The 15,110-nt window shown below is 48.1% G+C and overlaps 1 protein-coding gene across 4 annotated transcripts; it reads right to left on the bottom strand.

Moving 5' to 3' along the window:
* Nucleotides 1-285: 285 nt before the first annotated feature.
* LOC123404769 (filament-like plant protein 7) lies at nt 286-4,849 on the bottom strand. 4 transcript variants are annotated; one of them, XM_045098717.1, is made up of 5 exons: nt 4,538-4,849; nt 4,404-4,447; nt 1,318-3,140; nt 1,149-1,209; nt 286-939 (listed from the first exon to the last, which is right to left on the bottom strand). In XM_045098717.1, exons 3-5 carry the CDS (start codon nt 3,045-3,047, stop codon nt 502-504), a joined length of 2,229 nt encoding a protein of 742 aa, XP_044954652.1. In that variant the 5' UTR covers nt 3,048-3,140; nt 4,404-4,447; nt 4,538-4,849; the 3' UTR covers nt 286-501. The 4 variants fall into 4 exon arrangements, with proteins under 4 accessions (XP_044954652.1, XP_044954650.1, XP_044954651.1 ...); XM_045098715.1 differs by lacking the exon at nt 4,404-4,447; XM_045098716.1 differs by lacking the exon at nt 4,404-4,447 and having other exon boundaries at nt 1,318-3,099.
* Nucleotides 4,850-15,110: the final 10,261 nt, after the last annotated feature.

The raw sequence follows: 15,110 nt of genomic DNA, 5'->3' as shown, positions 1-15,110 counted from the left end.
ATGCCAGAGAGTTGAGTGAACGCGGCCTAATGGTCGTTCTTCAAACAACGAGACCACCATGAGGGATCCCTGCAATCAGTCACACGATGTCTTAGAACGAAGCATCTGCAACACCTATCAATCTAGGATGGGACGAGAGGGCAATGCGAGGGCTTGTGACGCTAAAACACAAAACCGTCACCGAGGCAGCACCTTCTGCTAACCTCCACTCCAAATATTAACATAACATCACAATTAGATGATATAGTATAGAATACTCTAAATATAATTACATGATTCTTTATTAAGTAAACATTTGCGCAACAATGCATTCCATAAATACTCATAGGGAAACCAGGTTCACGTCAACAACAAAACATTCGATAAACAGCATGTTTCAGAGCCTCTCAACACCAGGCTTCAGAGTTCAGACTCTGCCAGCGAAGTCGAACATTTGGCCAAAAAGGATGCACCGTAGCACTAGGGCCAGATCGCACACACACTCGCACGGTTCAACACAGTCTAGGAGGAGCTGCCCTCCACTCTTTTCCTGAAGATCATCCTGCCTAGCAAGCCCGGACCCCGCTTCTTCTTCCTAGGATCAGCAGCAGTCTCGTGTCCCGGGACCAACGGCTGAACAACAGTTTGCCCCACCGTTGGCTTCCCGTCGGCGTCAGGATTCTGCTCTTGTACCGTGCTCTTTCGTGCTGCCGCGTCGTGCTCGCCATGCTCTTTCTTGGGAGAGATGTGACCCTCGGTTGTGCCGGCGCCCTCGTCGGCAAGGATGCTTCCCAACGATTGGGGCTTGTAGTCAGCGGAGCTCGGCCGTGGGCTGTGCGTTGAGATGTCTGGAGTGCTTGAATTCAGCGGAGTCTGGAGAGCCTGCAATTGTTTGCTTAGATTCGTGATGGTCTCCTGGCACTCTGCAAGCTTGTCAGCCGCTGCAGATATCTCTGAGTTCTGCATCGAAGCGCAAATGTTGTCAAAATTATTCTGGTGATTATATAGGTGAAAAGAGAGAATTATGACAACATATCAGTTGCCAGGGAGTAACATTTAAATGAAATGATATAAGGTTGAAGTGAAAAATATCAGGTATAGTTTTGCAACAGCCAGAATGTTCTTCTCTCTGAACAAAGTACAGACGAAAGGGAAACATGAGAACATACTGTTGTTAGTTGCTTTGCCTCCTTTTGTGCCAAGCCTTCTGCCATTCCATCAGCAGTGAGACTGCATTACAAAGAACAACAATTTTAACTGAAAATTACTGGCCAGTAGTTGAAAGTAAGTCATGCTTAGCTCATTAGCTATTCGGTAGCTGCTTGCGTTATTAGTTACCTTTCCGTCTCATAGTATGACGACTTCCTCCCCGGTTGGATACCATCATTCTGATCTAGCATGACCATTGCAAGTTCTTCATTCAGCTGTCTCTCTTTAATATTATGAGGGCGCTGACATTCCAGTGACTGAATCTGTTCCTTTTGTGCTTCTGTTTGAATATCCAGTGCTGCTGCTGATGTTGCACTCTGGACGTCAGGTTCATCATGTGCATCGAAATCATTTTCGTTACCATCCATATTGTCCGATCGAACTTGGTTCGAGAAGTATCGGCTCATTATATACTCTAGTACCATGCAAACCTCGTCGATAAAACCTTCAAGCCTGGCTTTCCTTTGTAGCACATCATGGCAGATATGAACCAGGTACTCGAGGCGGGCACAAAGTTCAGGCTTGGCATGCAACAGAGATCCAGACCTCACAGCATCGTCTTCCGCTGAAATGCGGATCGTGGACGTGATTTTGTCGATCAGATTGGCGATCAGTTTCTCCACTTTGGTCCGGTCATACGGCAGATCAGAAGCATCTCCATTCCCATGGACCAGACCCTCGTCCAATGCACGCCTTATTCCATCAACGATGGCGTCGATGGTTTCTCCAGTTGCTTCATGGTTACTTGTAACGAGTTTCCAGACATCCTGCAGCCATTCAGGATGATCATGTTCTTGGGCCAGACTCTCGCCGTTCTTCTCGGGCACCACGGTTCCCGATTGTCCTGATGTCTGATGATCCTCTAATGCCATTTCCAACCTCTCGACCTCGGCGAAGTCATCGAGCAAGCTCATGTCGGACACCATAACGGACGATGCTCCCTGTCCTTGCTTCCCAGCTCTGAGCTGGTCCAGTTCAGATACCAAAGCAGAGGCCCACGACTCGGACTTCGCATGTGCGTCGCTCAGCCGCTTGCTCTCCTCCGTCAGCACCTTGAGCTGCCCCTGCACCGCCGAGAGCTTGCTGGCCTCCTCCGCGCACTTCGCCTGCGTGAACTGCAGCTCGGTGTCCCTCGTCGCCAGCATCCGCTTCAGAACATTGTTCTCGTCCTCGATCGCGCGCAGCCTGACGGCGTAGCTCTGGTCAGGCTCCGGAGCGCGCCGCGGCGACATCGTCGGCGTCACGGAACGCGGCGACATGGTCGGCGTCACGGAACGCGGCCGCCTCGGGCTGGCCCCGGCCCTGGATGGCGGGTGCTGCTGCTGCGGTTCGACCTCGTCTCTCATCTTGGCCAAGGCGGCCGGCCCGGGGAGCCGCTTCCGGACCATGGCGCGCAACCGCTGGCACTCCCCCTCCAGCTGCGCGATCTTCTTCAGGCTGTCCGCCTGCTGCGCGCGCGCGGCGTCCACGGACCTGAGGTCGTACTCCCGCTCCTGGCTCCTCACCTCCAGCTCCTTCTGCAGCACGCGCGCCTCGTACTGCAGCGACGCGCTCTGCTTCTGCGCCGCGTCCAGCTTCGCCGTCGCGCCGGAGAGCTCCTGGTCCGAGGCTGCCTTGGCCTCCCTCAGCTCCCTGACGAGCTTGTCCTTGGCGTCCATGGCCTTGCAGAGGCTGTTGTTCTCTGCGGCCAGCTTCGCGGCCTTCTTGTTCGCGGCTTCGAGGCTGTGCTGTAGTTCACGGAGCTTCTTTTGCTGGGAGGATATCTCGCTGGCTGCTTCAACGATGATTTGCTCCCGCTCTTCTCTGGCAATGAGAAGCTGCTCCATGCAGGATCTCAGTGCATCTTCCATTTCAGCCATTGTTACTGTATGCTTGCTTCGTGCACCTTCTCAAGTGGAGTCACCGGGCACTCTTCACGAGAGCAAAGTTCTTAGCTAATCACTCATCTCAACCTGGCAATGGGGTAATTTAGTTACAGTCTACTACTCCCCTGTCTCATAATATAAGAGCGTGTTTTACACTACACTGATATAAAAAACGCTCTTATATTATGGGACGGAGTGAGTAGTATTTGACAACCTGCACATCTTACCGGTTCAACATTGCAAAAGACCCGCTATATATTTTGAACTAGTATAATGCACATAAACCTATTTTCCAATTAATTTTTCATTTTTTTTTGAAAAGGACGTTGAAACCCCTGACATTACATGTTTTCATGAATTTACAAAACCAATTCAATTAATCAATTTACACCGAGCCGGTTTGAGGAATTGGAAGTGTGCTTCTTTTGAGTAATTTCAACTTCATGGTTTCCTAAAGATATTTCGTGATTCATAAACTCAGTATGTACATGGGACGTTTGTTTTACCTATTGACAGTGTAGGCCAAGTTATACTTTCGGGTGAACTATTTTGAACCTGAATGAAATTCAGTTAACCGGTTTAGAAGAGTGATTGATTTTGTAGTTAAGGTTCACCTATTTGCAAATTTCTGGGAGTGAAAATGTCAAATAGAGTCATTCCCTTTGGCTACTGAAAATTATACATACAATTGCACATCATATCATACATATAGTGCCATTATACCAAGTAATCTTAGAAAGCTAGTGTATCAATCTAGGTGGGTTTCTTTGCATTTCTGACATTTCTTCAGACCAGATAGATTTTCCTACGCTAGTGGCTAGCTGGCTGTAATTACAAGTAACCAGCTCTGGAAGACATTTCTCTTGCTCAGTGGGACCATGTAAAAATTTGCCTTCCTTGTTCATCAATGAAAATTAGCAATCTGCTGTTTTTTTGTCAGAAAAAAGAGAGAGATAAGATTTACTAGTATTCCAGCTAAAGCAATCATCATTATTATTTGTTAGATGCAACTTAACATCTCAATTGCTTCTGACTTGAGCTTATTTTCAGGAGCACTGACGTTTAGAGAAATGTTCCCATCCCACATTATGAGAACAACCCACAAAAATTAAGGAAGTTTAAGAGTTAGAAATCACAATATTTTACCAAAGTTACCTCGTCTTTATTTATTTTTTGCGGGAAGGTTGCATGTTCATTTAATAAGGTGAAATATCAAAGCCAGTCTCATAGACAAATTTAAACATGTTTCAAGTAGACTCTCAACTGAATTTACCGTGATTCTGTAGCACATGGGAGGCTCTCAGCTGGTATCATTGAAAAGGAGAAAGGGGAAAGGAAAATTTGGCTAACCTTTCAGATTATATAAATTTGGCTAACCTTTCAGATTATATCAACTGAAGTTTGCGAAAAGGAGCGTTTAGTGCCAAACTGGAAACAAAAAAGCAAGAAAATGCTGCAAGAATAACAAAAATGGATGCACTAACCTGGATAAACGGCTCAAACAACAGAGATGCAGGCCATGAGAGCAGGAAGAGAAAAGAGAACCGGCGAAGTAAAGCACTCTATCTCCATTCTCTGGCCCAAGATCTTTCTGGCAATAAGGTGTACACGCAGACAGTTTGGTCGGCGCGTTGAGGGGTCAAGGACATTGCAGCGCGAGTGGCTCTTTCGGCAGCAGAGCGCAGGAGGGAAGAAGGCATGGTGTCAAGCTCAAAGCCGGAATTCTCCCAGCTCTAGCGGTTGGGCTGTTAAGTTCTGTCCCACCACGCCACCCCACCTCAAACAAAGTGGCTTCTTCTGAAGCTTTATCTCCTCTGGAGTACGCTTCGAGTTCGATACCTCTGCTTCTTTCTGCAGGGATATTTTTTTAATAAGGGTTTGCAGGGAGATTACAGATGAGTAGTACATTCTTGTTGCTGTGGAGCCTGCGAAGAGCTGCCTGAACTACCTATCCCACTGCCTTTTTGACTAGGCTAATGGGGATCGACGTGGCATGCTCCTCATGGTTTGCTAGGCTAATGGAGACGATTTGGTCAGGAGATGCTGTCTGTCAGACGTACATGGCGTAAGTTGTGTGAGTGACACTGCCAGGACCGCAAGGGAACTCGTAAGTAAAACGTGGAGCACAATGTTCTTACCAGGGATTAGGTAACGTGGAGCACAATATACTTCCTCGGTCTTAAAATAACTGTCTAAAGTTTAATATAACTTTATACTAAAGCTAGTACGTTTTTAGCTGACCAACGGGAAGAAAAGGATCATGAGTTTGGTATACTATATCCAAAGGCAACCGGAAACTCCTGTACTATGCGAAAGCACCGATTAAGTGCATCCGACATCCCGGATGGAAGGTGAGCGTATAATACAACTTTTTGTGTAGTACTGAGTGGGTGCCCGGTGGTGCGGTGGGTCTTGTGAAGTGAGCTCTGCACCAAACCGCCCCCCCCAGCTCGTTTCAGAAAAAGAACACAACCATGTCTTCAGAGTTCAGTCTCGGCAGTCTAGCTGATCTTTCACTCGGTACACACGGGCGGAGCTACAGGGTATGCCAGGTATGCCCCGGCATATCCTGAAATTACTGCAAGTTTACAGTATATATATGTATTTATATAACAAAAATAAATAAATAAAACACTTGGATCAAGCCCATGTGGCCACAGGCCATGCCCACGCGGCCCATGCTAGCGATTGGAGAGGGGAGCCAAGTCCGACGCCAATTGGATCGAGGGCTCGAGGCACCACCGAGCCGTCGAGGTGCCGACGGTTCATCAGCAGCGTGCGCCTCATCATCTCATCCTCGTGCGACGCTGACGGTTCGAAAGTGACGCCCACACGGTCTCCACGGCCTCCTCCTCCTGACGGAGTGTTGCAGGGTTAGGGTCCGCCTGACCCGTCTGAATCGTTTGATTGATCAGCCAGCCGCCTGGCTCGCACCGTTGGTCACTTCGGCGATCTTGACGTTCAATAATCAGTACACGCAGGACTATTGGCCGCCTTCTGCGCTTGACTGTGGATTGATCGCTGTTGTTGCAATAGATATTACAGGTTCTCAGCCACACGGTCGCAGGACTATTGATCTTGGCACGATCTCGGCGATCTTGGCGTTCAAATAAAGAGGCACAAAGTGTATGATTTGGTTTATGAGCTTCTCAAATTGGTATTGCTTCTACCAGTGGCAATTGCAAATGTTGAAAGGGTATTTTCTGCAATGGTTTTAGTGAAAACAAAGTTACGAAGTAAGATGGGAGATAGTCTTTTGGATGATTGTCTAGTCACTTTTATTGAACTGGATATTTTCTTTCAAGTTGACGAAGATGATATTATCAAGACATTTATGTCCCTTCGAAAGTGTCGAATAAAATAGTCACAAAAATAGCATTGTAAGTCTCTAGTTCGCATGTATACCGATATTTTAATTATTAGTATGATTTTTGAACTATTTATATTGTATTTAGTGGATGGTCTCAGCTTAATCCATGAATTTAAGTCATATCGTGTGTGATTTTTTTTTGACCGGCATACCCTAATCTAAAATCCTAGATTCGCCACTGGTAGCACAGTACAGTGGCTGATGGGCGATTTCAATCAAGATAAATTGCCCTACCAAGATAAGTTGTGAGGTACTCTGCGCGTAAAAAGGTGGTGAAAGCCTAGAATAAGACCAAGGCACGACACATGTTCCATTGATTTAGTGTAGCAGGTAGGTGAATGGGTTCCGTCAGAGCTACCATATTATGTTGTATTTGTCCACAAGAAAGTATCCGTCATGGTTAGAAACTCCTGTCATTCTTGCTGACGAGTTTTGTTTTCTCTCCTTTTCCTTTTTTGGTGAAATGCCATGTTTTGGTGGTCTCAAATGGCGACGTCTGTGCTACAACAATCAAGTGAGTCGATCCCCTGCTGGTTCATGTCATGTGGTTGCCCTACCGGACAGCTCATGCATACACCCAACTTGCAATTACAACCAGGTGGCCGGCTTGATTTTAAGTGTCACGATTCAGTATGATGGATAATTCTCGGTATGAGGGTCTTTGTAGGGCTGCAGCATATGATCCTTGTGGCTGTTAGAATAAAATCATTAACCATTAAGAACTGACAGTTAGAATAGCATCTTAGACTAGCATCTTAGCAACATCTTAGAGTCGATCCCCTGCTGGTTCATGTCATGTGGTTGCCCTACCGGACAGCTCATGCATACACCCAACTTGCAATTACAACCAGGTGGCTGGCTTGATTTTAAGTGTCACGATTCAGTATGATGGATAATTCTCGGTATGAGGGTCTTTGTAGGGCTGCAGCATATGATCCTTGTGGCTGTTAGAATAAAATCATTAACCATTAAGAACTGACAGTTAGAATAGCATCTTAGACTAGCATCTTAGCAACATCTTAGACTAGCATCTTAGTATATGTTTGGCTGACTAGCAGCCTATAAATATGTATCCCCAACCCCTCAGGTTGGCATGGCATTGTGTGAGAAATAAATCAACGAAAATTGTCCCAACTCTCCTATTGTCATCTACAACTATCAATGCTCGGGCTGAAAGGTCTAACAAGTGGTATCACAGCCTCGTTGTCTTGTACCCTGAGCATTTCCTGCTCACCTCTCTCACAGGGAGCTGAGCAGCCCAAGCCCGTAGCAGCAGTTGCTCCGACTGCCCCTGGTTACCTCCCTCCCTCCGGATTGTCGAGCAACAGCTCGTCAGAAGCAGCCTCTTCTTCATGCAACAGCCCCCCTGCAGCAAGCCATGTCTACAGGTCGCTCTCAGCACACGGCTACCTCGAGCACGCGGCACCGACAGGAGGCTGAGCGCGCCGTGGCAGAGGAGCGTGAGAGAGTGACTACAGCAACCACTGCTGCGGCAGCAAGGGCGTCAAGGGTGGCTGCAGCGGAGCTAGCAGGAGCCAGAGTGGAGGTAGAAGCAGCCAGGGCGGAGGTAGAAGTAGCAACAGCAGCGGAGGCAACACGTGAGGCTACGACGGATGCCAAGGCACTTTGCGGCGGCTCCGGCAGCTCGAACGGCTCCGCGCCTGTGGACGACGGCGTCGAGGCGGACCGCGCCAATGTGGCGCGAGAGCGGACGATGGAGTGGGCAGCCAAGCACGCCCGCGTACATCGCGATGGCGCTCCAGGTGGAGGTGCGCATGGCGATGGCGGCTACGATGGCCAAGACCGCGGCTGATGGCTTTTAAACCGTAGATCAAAACTACCCAGAGCTATACAACGTACGTGCAAAGCTAGCTATACAACCGAGCATGCAAGCTGCTGGATGGATTAGTAGCTTGTGCACATCGCCGTATAGTGCAACTGGCCAGCTCGATCAGCGGCATATCGGAACGACGTACGTCTTCAGCAATGGGAAAACTGATCGATGGCCGCAGGCTCGTATCGAGCCTGTTAAACTTTGTATTGCTTTGATCTAGTGTTGTTTACAAGGGGATACACGTATATATATATATATATATATATATACTAGTAGCTACCTAGTACTGCAATACGAATCGGTGCGACGCTCCAAGTCTGAGCCGGACTGGACATCGTGGCTTATTCCAACATTCACCTCCCTAAACATGATGTCCCTACTTTACAGTTTGGACGCCGATCTTTTCTCGCGTCTTCAAGAACTTCTGTCGTCCAAGAGACTTCGTGAGAATATCGGCAAGGTGGTATTTCGTGTTCACATGTTGAACCTCAATCATCCCTTCTTCAATGCACTTCCGGATGTGGTGGAACCGGGTATCTATGTGCTTGCTCCTTTCGTGATGAACCGGATTTTTGCACAATGAGATTGCAACTTGGTTGTCAATCTTCAATGACACCTTCTGCACCTCCCGTTTTGCAAGAATAGCTAGGAGTCTTCTCAGCCACACTGCTTGACAAGCCGCCGTGCTTGCCGCTATGTATTCTGCCTCGCATGAAGACAATGCCACCACCTTTTGCTTCTGAGAATTCCAGTTAATCGGATTCGGGCCAAGGTAAAAAACCATGCCCGTTGTGCTCTTTCGGTCATCAACGTCACCTGCCACATCGCTATCTGAATATCCATGAAGGACCAATCCTTCCTTTTCCTTTCTGTACGCGCATCCAAGATTAATTGTGCCTTTCACATAGCGTAGGATTTGATTGACCGCGCTCATGTGTTCGGTTGTCGAATTCTCCATGAAACGACTCACGATCCCGACTGAATAAGCCAAGTCAGGCCGGGTATGCACCAAGTATCTTAGGCTGCCCACAACGCTTCGATACATTGTGGTGTCCATCGACGGAATTGAGCTACGCTTGCTCAACTTTTGACGTTGGTCCATTGGAACTTGTGTCTCGTAGCAATCTGACATGCCACACTTGTCCAATAACTTGACCGCGTAGGCCGATTGACATAGGTAAATCTCTCTGGAGCTTTGCTTCACTTCGATGCCCAAGTAATAGCTGAGTAATTCCAGATCACTCATGCTAAACTTGTTCTTCATTTGCGCCTTGAAACGTTCAATTTCTTGTACGCTATCTTCGATGATAATCAGATCGTCGACATAAACTCCAACTAGCAGGTTTGAGCCTTTGAAGTTCTTTGTATAGACTGCATGCTCGAGGGGACATCTCTTGAACCCAAGCGAGACCAAACTTTGGTCTAACTTTGAGTTCCAAGCTCTTGGCGCTTGCTTCAACCCGTAAAGTGCCTTCTTAAGCTTGTAAACTTTCCCTTCTTCGCCTTTCTTCTCGTAGCCGAGGGGTTGTTCCATGTACACTTCTTCTGTGAGATCGCCGTTGAGGAAAGCGGATTTAACATCCATATGATGAACCTTCCAATCCTCTTGTGCTGTCAAAGCTAGGAGCACTCTCACCGTCTCAAGTCGAGCAACCGGTGCGAACACCTCATCATAGTCAACTCCTTGACGTTGTACATAGCCCTTTGCAACGAGTCTTGCCTTGTACTTCACAATGGTACCCTTCGTGTCCTTCTTTAACTTGTAAACCCACTTCAAACCTATCGCCTTTTGGTTTGGAGGTCGGGTTACCAAAGTCCACGTGCCATTGCTCTCAATCGCCTTCATCTCCTCATCCATGGCGTGCGCCCATCTAGGACTTTTTCTCGCCTCTACGGAGTTCGCCGGCTCCTCAACTCCGAACAAACATAGTCCGGAGTACTCGAGCGTAACTGACTTTGTGTACTTGTAGACTTTCTTGAGGGTCTTGTAGCGGCGAGGCCCTGAGGAGTCCGTTGTGGCTTGCGAAGGAGGCGACACAAATTGTGTCGGTGTTGATGCACTTGAGGAAGAAGGTTGAATCCCAGGCGTGTCATCGACATCCCTGTCGTCGGCGTAGTCGTCGTGACCGTGACCATCATCTTGATTGTCGTCGTCACTATGCGCCTCGTTGTCGATGTTGTCGTCAAGATCTCCGACTGTCCCGTGCGCGGCGTTGTCGCTATCTCCTTGCGACCTATGCACGTCGTCGTCGGTGTCGACACCATGATGATCACTACCATTGTGGTCACCTTGGTTGGGCGACTTGCCAACCACCTGGACATCCTCCCCCACATAATCATCAGTTGGAAATTCAACCATGAATATGTTACGGTTTGGAGCATCGTTGGTTGCGGAACTCCAACTCCACGCTTGGTTTTCTTCAAACACGACGTCGCGTGAAATCCGTAGACGTTTGGTTTGTGGATCGTAGAAGCGGTATTCCTTGGTGCCGAAACTCCTCTCGTATCCGATGAACACCATCTTGGTGCTATGATCGGCAAGCTTTGAGAGGTTCGGCTCCGTCGTCTTCACATGTACCACGCACCCGAACGTGTGTAGATGAGACACATTCGGCTTACGTCCGTAAATTGCTTCATATGGAGTCTTGCCGATCACCGCCTTCGTTGGAGCCCAGTTGAGAAGATAGACCGCGGTCGAGACAACTTCTCCTCAAAAAGTCCCCGACGGGTTCTTGCTCTTGAGTAAACTCCTTGCCATGTCAACAGCGGTTCGTTTGCGCCTTTCAACGACCCCGTTCTGCTGTGGCGTGTAAGGTGCCGTGAGGAACCTTTTTATGCCAATCTTCTCGGATTAATCGTTGAATTCGTTCGACGTAAACTCTCCGCCGCGATTTGTCCGTAGAGCGCGAACCTTCAACTTGTGTTCCATCTCCGTTGCAGCCTTCAACTTCTTGAACGCTTAAAACGCCTCATCTTTAGATCGTAGGATAACGACCCACATATATCTCGAGTAGTCGTCTACCACAAGGAAGAAATACTTCTTTCCCGCGTGAGTTACCGGGGTGATAGGGCCACATAGATCACCATGGAGCTGCTCGAGTGCATCACTTGCACGATAGGTAGACTGAGCAGGGAACGACGTGCGGTGCTGTTTTCCAACCAAGGTCCCGTCACATACTCGATCAACATGGTCGATAAATGGCATCCCGGATACAATCTCCATCTTTGACATCTTCTTCAAGGCGTAGAAGTTAACGTGTCCAAATCTAGCATGCCATAACCACGAATCATCATCACTCTTGGCGAGCCAACACTCCGGTTGAGATTGATCAAGGTTGAGGATATAGAGCCTATTCCGTGTGCGATTAACACGAGCTAGCACGTTCCGGAGGTTGTCGAAGATCGTCATCACTCCGTTCTCGATATTCACCTTGCATCCATTCTCGTCAAGCTTCCCAATAGAGATGATGTTGTTGCGAAGCCGTGGGATGTAGTACACTCCAGTGAGTATGTGATGTTCGCCTGTGAGACCCTCGAAGAGGACAGATCCTTGCCCGCAAATCTCCATAGCTAAACCATCACCGAACTTGACCGAGCCTTCAACATTGTATTCCAGCTCGAGGAATTTCTCCTTGCACCCCGTCATGTGGTTACTGGCACCCGTGTCGAGATACCACGACACGTTCTGATCACCGGATAACTTCGGTGTCACTTTCTTCTCATGAAGTAGCACCTTCCGGCTTGGTTTCACAACCACCGTTTCAGCGAGATCACAAACTTCGGCCATCAGAAGACCTGGACCTTCGCCTTCCTGCTTTGCCAAATTTGCCTTGATCTCGCGCTTGTTAGGCTTAGGACAATCCTTCGCAAAGTGACCCATCTTATTGCAGTTATAGTACTTGAACTCAGACAAGTCCAAGTTCCGTGGCTTTTGCTCTTTAGATTGGCCCGCCTTACCACGACCTTGTGGTTTGCCTTTTCCTTTGCCTTTTTCGGTTTGTCCATCGCCCTTCGTGTTGCTTGAGCCTTCGCCACCGTCATGCCTTCCTTTGCTACTTGGGGCCTCCCAATCTGCGCACGAGTACATGAGTTGGTCGCTACCTCCTCCTTTGCCTTTCCGACAGCCACAAGCATTATCTTCCCATGTCCGCAAGCGTCCGATCGCCTCCGTTATGGTCATGTCGTCGATGTCGTAAAGTTGCTCGAGCGTGCCGATGATGTACGTGAATTTATCAGTCACTGAACTGAAAAACTTCTTCACGATCTCGGTCTCCTCGAGCTTTGCACCAAGCGTGCGGATCTCTCCCACCAAAGTAGTAAGACGCATGGCATCGTCGTTCACCGATTCAGTTTCCTCCATCTGCAACTTGTGAAATTGACGCTTCAGCACTTGTGCCCGAGCCTTGGTGACACGATCTTCTCCGATCCTCATATCCTTGAGTGTGTTCCATGCCTCCCTTGCCGTCTCGAACTCTGCCAATGTCATCAGCACGGAATCCGGCACGGACTGGGCTATGGCGGCCATGGCACCTTCGTCGTGCTCCTCGTCGACGTCGTCGTCTGTGATGGCCTCCCACACTCGAAGGGACCGGAGAATAAACTTCATCTTCATCGCCCACACGCCGTACTTGGCGTCTGTGAGCATCGGGTACTGGATGGGGATGTTGCGATGCGCCTGGACGTTGGCGCCGCCCATGCCTCCACCAATGGTTGTTGGCTTATCGCCCTTCTTCACCTTGTCGCCGTTCTTGTTCGCCTTGGCACCGCCGCTGCCGGACTTGACTGATTCAGCATCGCTGTCCGTTACCATAGATCGTAGATCGTCGAGGCTCTAGATACCAATTGTTGGCTTTTAAACCGTAGATCAAAACTACCCAGAGCTATACAACGTACGTGCAAAGCTAGCTATACAACCAAGCAGGCAAGCTCCTGGATGGATTAGTAGCTTGTTGATACGTCCATTTTGCATCATGCTTTCATGTTGATATTTATTGCTTTTTGGGCTGTTATGTTACTTGTGGTACCATATTTATGCCTTTTCTCTCTTATTTTGCAAGGTTTATTTAAAGAGGGAGAATTCAGGCAGCTGGAATTCTGGACTGGAAAAGGAGCAAATCCTAGTCCACTATTATGCACATCTCCAAATGCCCTGAAAAGTTACGTGGATTTTTTCTGGATTATATAAAAAATACTGGGCGAAAGAACTACCGGAGGGGGGCCACCAGGGCTCCAGAAACCCTGCCATCGCCACCACCCCCCTGGTGGCGCAGGGCAAGCTTGTGGGCTGCCTGACGGCCCACTAGCTCCCCCCTTTTGCTATATGAAGGGTTTTGGTCCAGAAAAAAAATCATTGCGGAGCTTTTTCATGGTTTCGCCGTTGCCACGTGGCGGAACTTGAGCAGATCCAATCTAGAGCTCCGGCAGGACGATCCTGCCAGGGAAACTTCCCTCTTGGAGGGGGGAATCGTCGCCATCGTCATCACCAACACTCCTCTCGTCGGAGAGGAGGCATCTTCATCAACATCTTCATCAACACCATCTCCTCTCCAATCCCTAGTTCATCTCTTGTAACCAATCTTCGTCTCGCAACTCCGATTGGTACTTGTAAGGTTGCTAGTAGTGTTGATTACTGTTTGTAGTTGATGCTAGTTGGATTACTTGGTGGAAGAGTTTATGTTAAGATCCTTGATGCTATTCATTACACCTGTGATCATGATTATGATTATGTTTTGTGAGTAGTTACTTTTGTTCCCGAGGACATGGGATAAGTCATGCTGATAATAGTCATGTGAATTTGATATTCGTTCGGTATTTTGATATGCTGTATGTTGTCTTTTCCTCTAGTGGTATTATGTGAACGTCGACTACATAACACTTCACCATATTTGGGCCTAGAGGAAGGCATTGGGAAGTAGTAAGTAGATGATGGGTTGCTAGAGTGACAGAAGCTTAAACCCCAGTCTATGCGTTGCTTCGTGAGGGGCTGATTTGAATCCACTAGTTTAATGCTATGGTTAGACTTTGTCTTAATTCTTCTTTTGTAGTTGCGGGTGCTTGCGAGAGAGGTTAATCATAAGTGGCATGCTTGTCCAAATAAGGGCAGTACCCAAGCGCCGGTCCACCCACATATCAAACTATCAAAGTAACGAACGCGAATCATATGAACATGATGAAACTAGCATGACAGAAATTCCCGTGTGTCCTCGGGAGCGTTTTTCCTCCTATAAGACTTTGTTCAGGCTTGTCCCTTGCTACAACAGGGATTGGGCCACTTGCTGCACCGTTGCTACTACTTGTTACTTGTTACTCTTTGCTTGCTATGTTTCACCTCGCTACACAATCACTTGTTACCGCTACTTTCAGTGCTTGCAGTTATTACCTTGCTGAAATCCGCTTATCAGAGCCTTCTGCTCCTCGTTGGGTTCGACACTCTTACTTATCGAAAGGACTACGATTGATCCCCTATACTTGTGGGTCATCAAGACTCTTTTCTGGCGCCGTTGCCGGGGAGTGAAGCGCCTTTGGTAAGTGGAAATTGGTAAGGAAACATTTATATACTGTGCTGAAATTTATTGTCACTTGTCACTAAGGAAACTGTTCCGTTGAGGAGTTTGTTCGGGGTATCTTCACCACGAACGGAAGCACGAGGAGTTGCTCCTCAACCTGAGGTACCTACTGAAAATATCTTTTATAAAATTCCTTCGGGTATGCTTGAGAAACTGCTGGCTAATCCTTTCACAGGAGATGGATCTTCACATCCAGACTTGCATCTGATCTATGTAGATGAAGTTTGTGGTTTATTTAAGCTTGCAGGTTTGCCCAAGGATGAGGTAAAGAAGAAAGTCTTTCCTTT

Source organism: Hordeum vulgare, chromosome 6H (assembly GCF_904849725.1).
Source record: "Hordeum vulgare subsp. vulgare chromosome 6H, MorexV3_pseudomolecules_assembly, whole genome shotgun sequence".
NCBI lineage: Eukaryota > Viridiplantae > Streptophyta > Magnoliopsida > Poales > Poaceae > Hordeum > Hordeum vulgare.
This window is presented reverse-complemented; position numbering and strand designations above follow the sequence as displayed.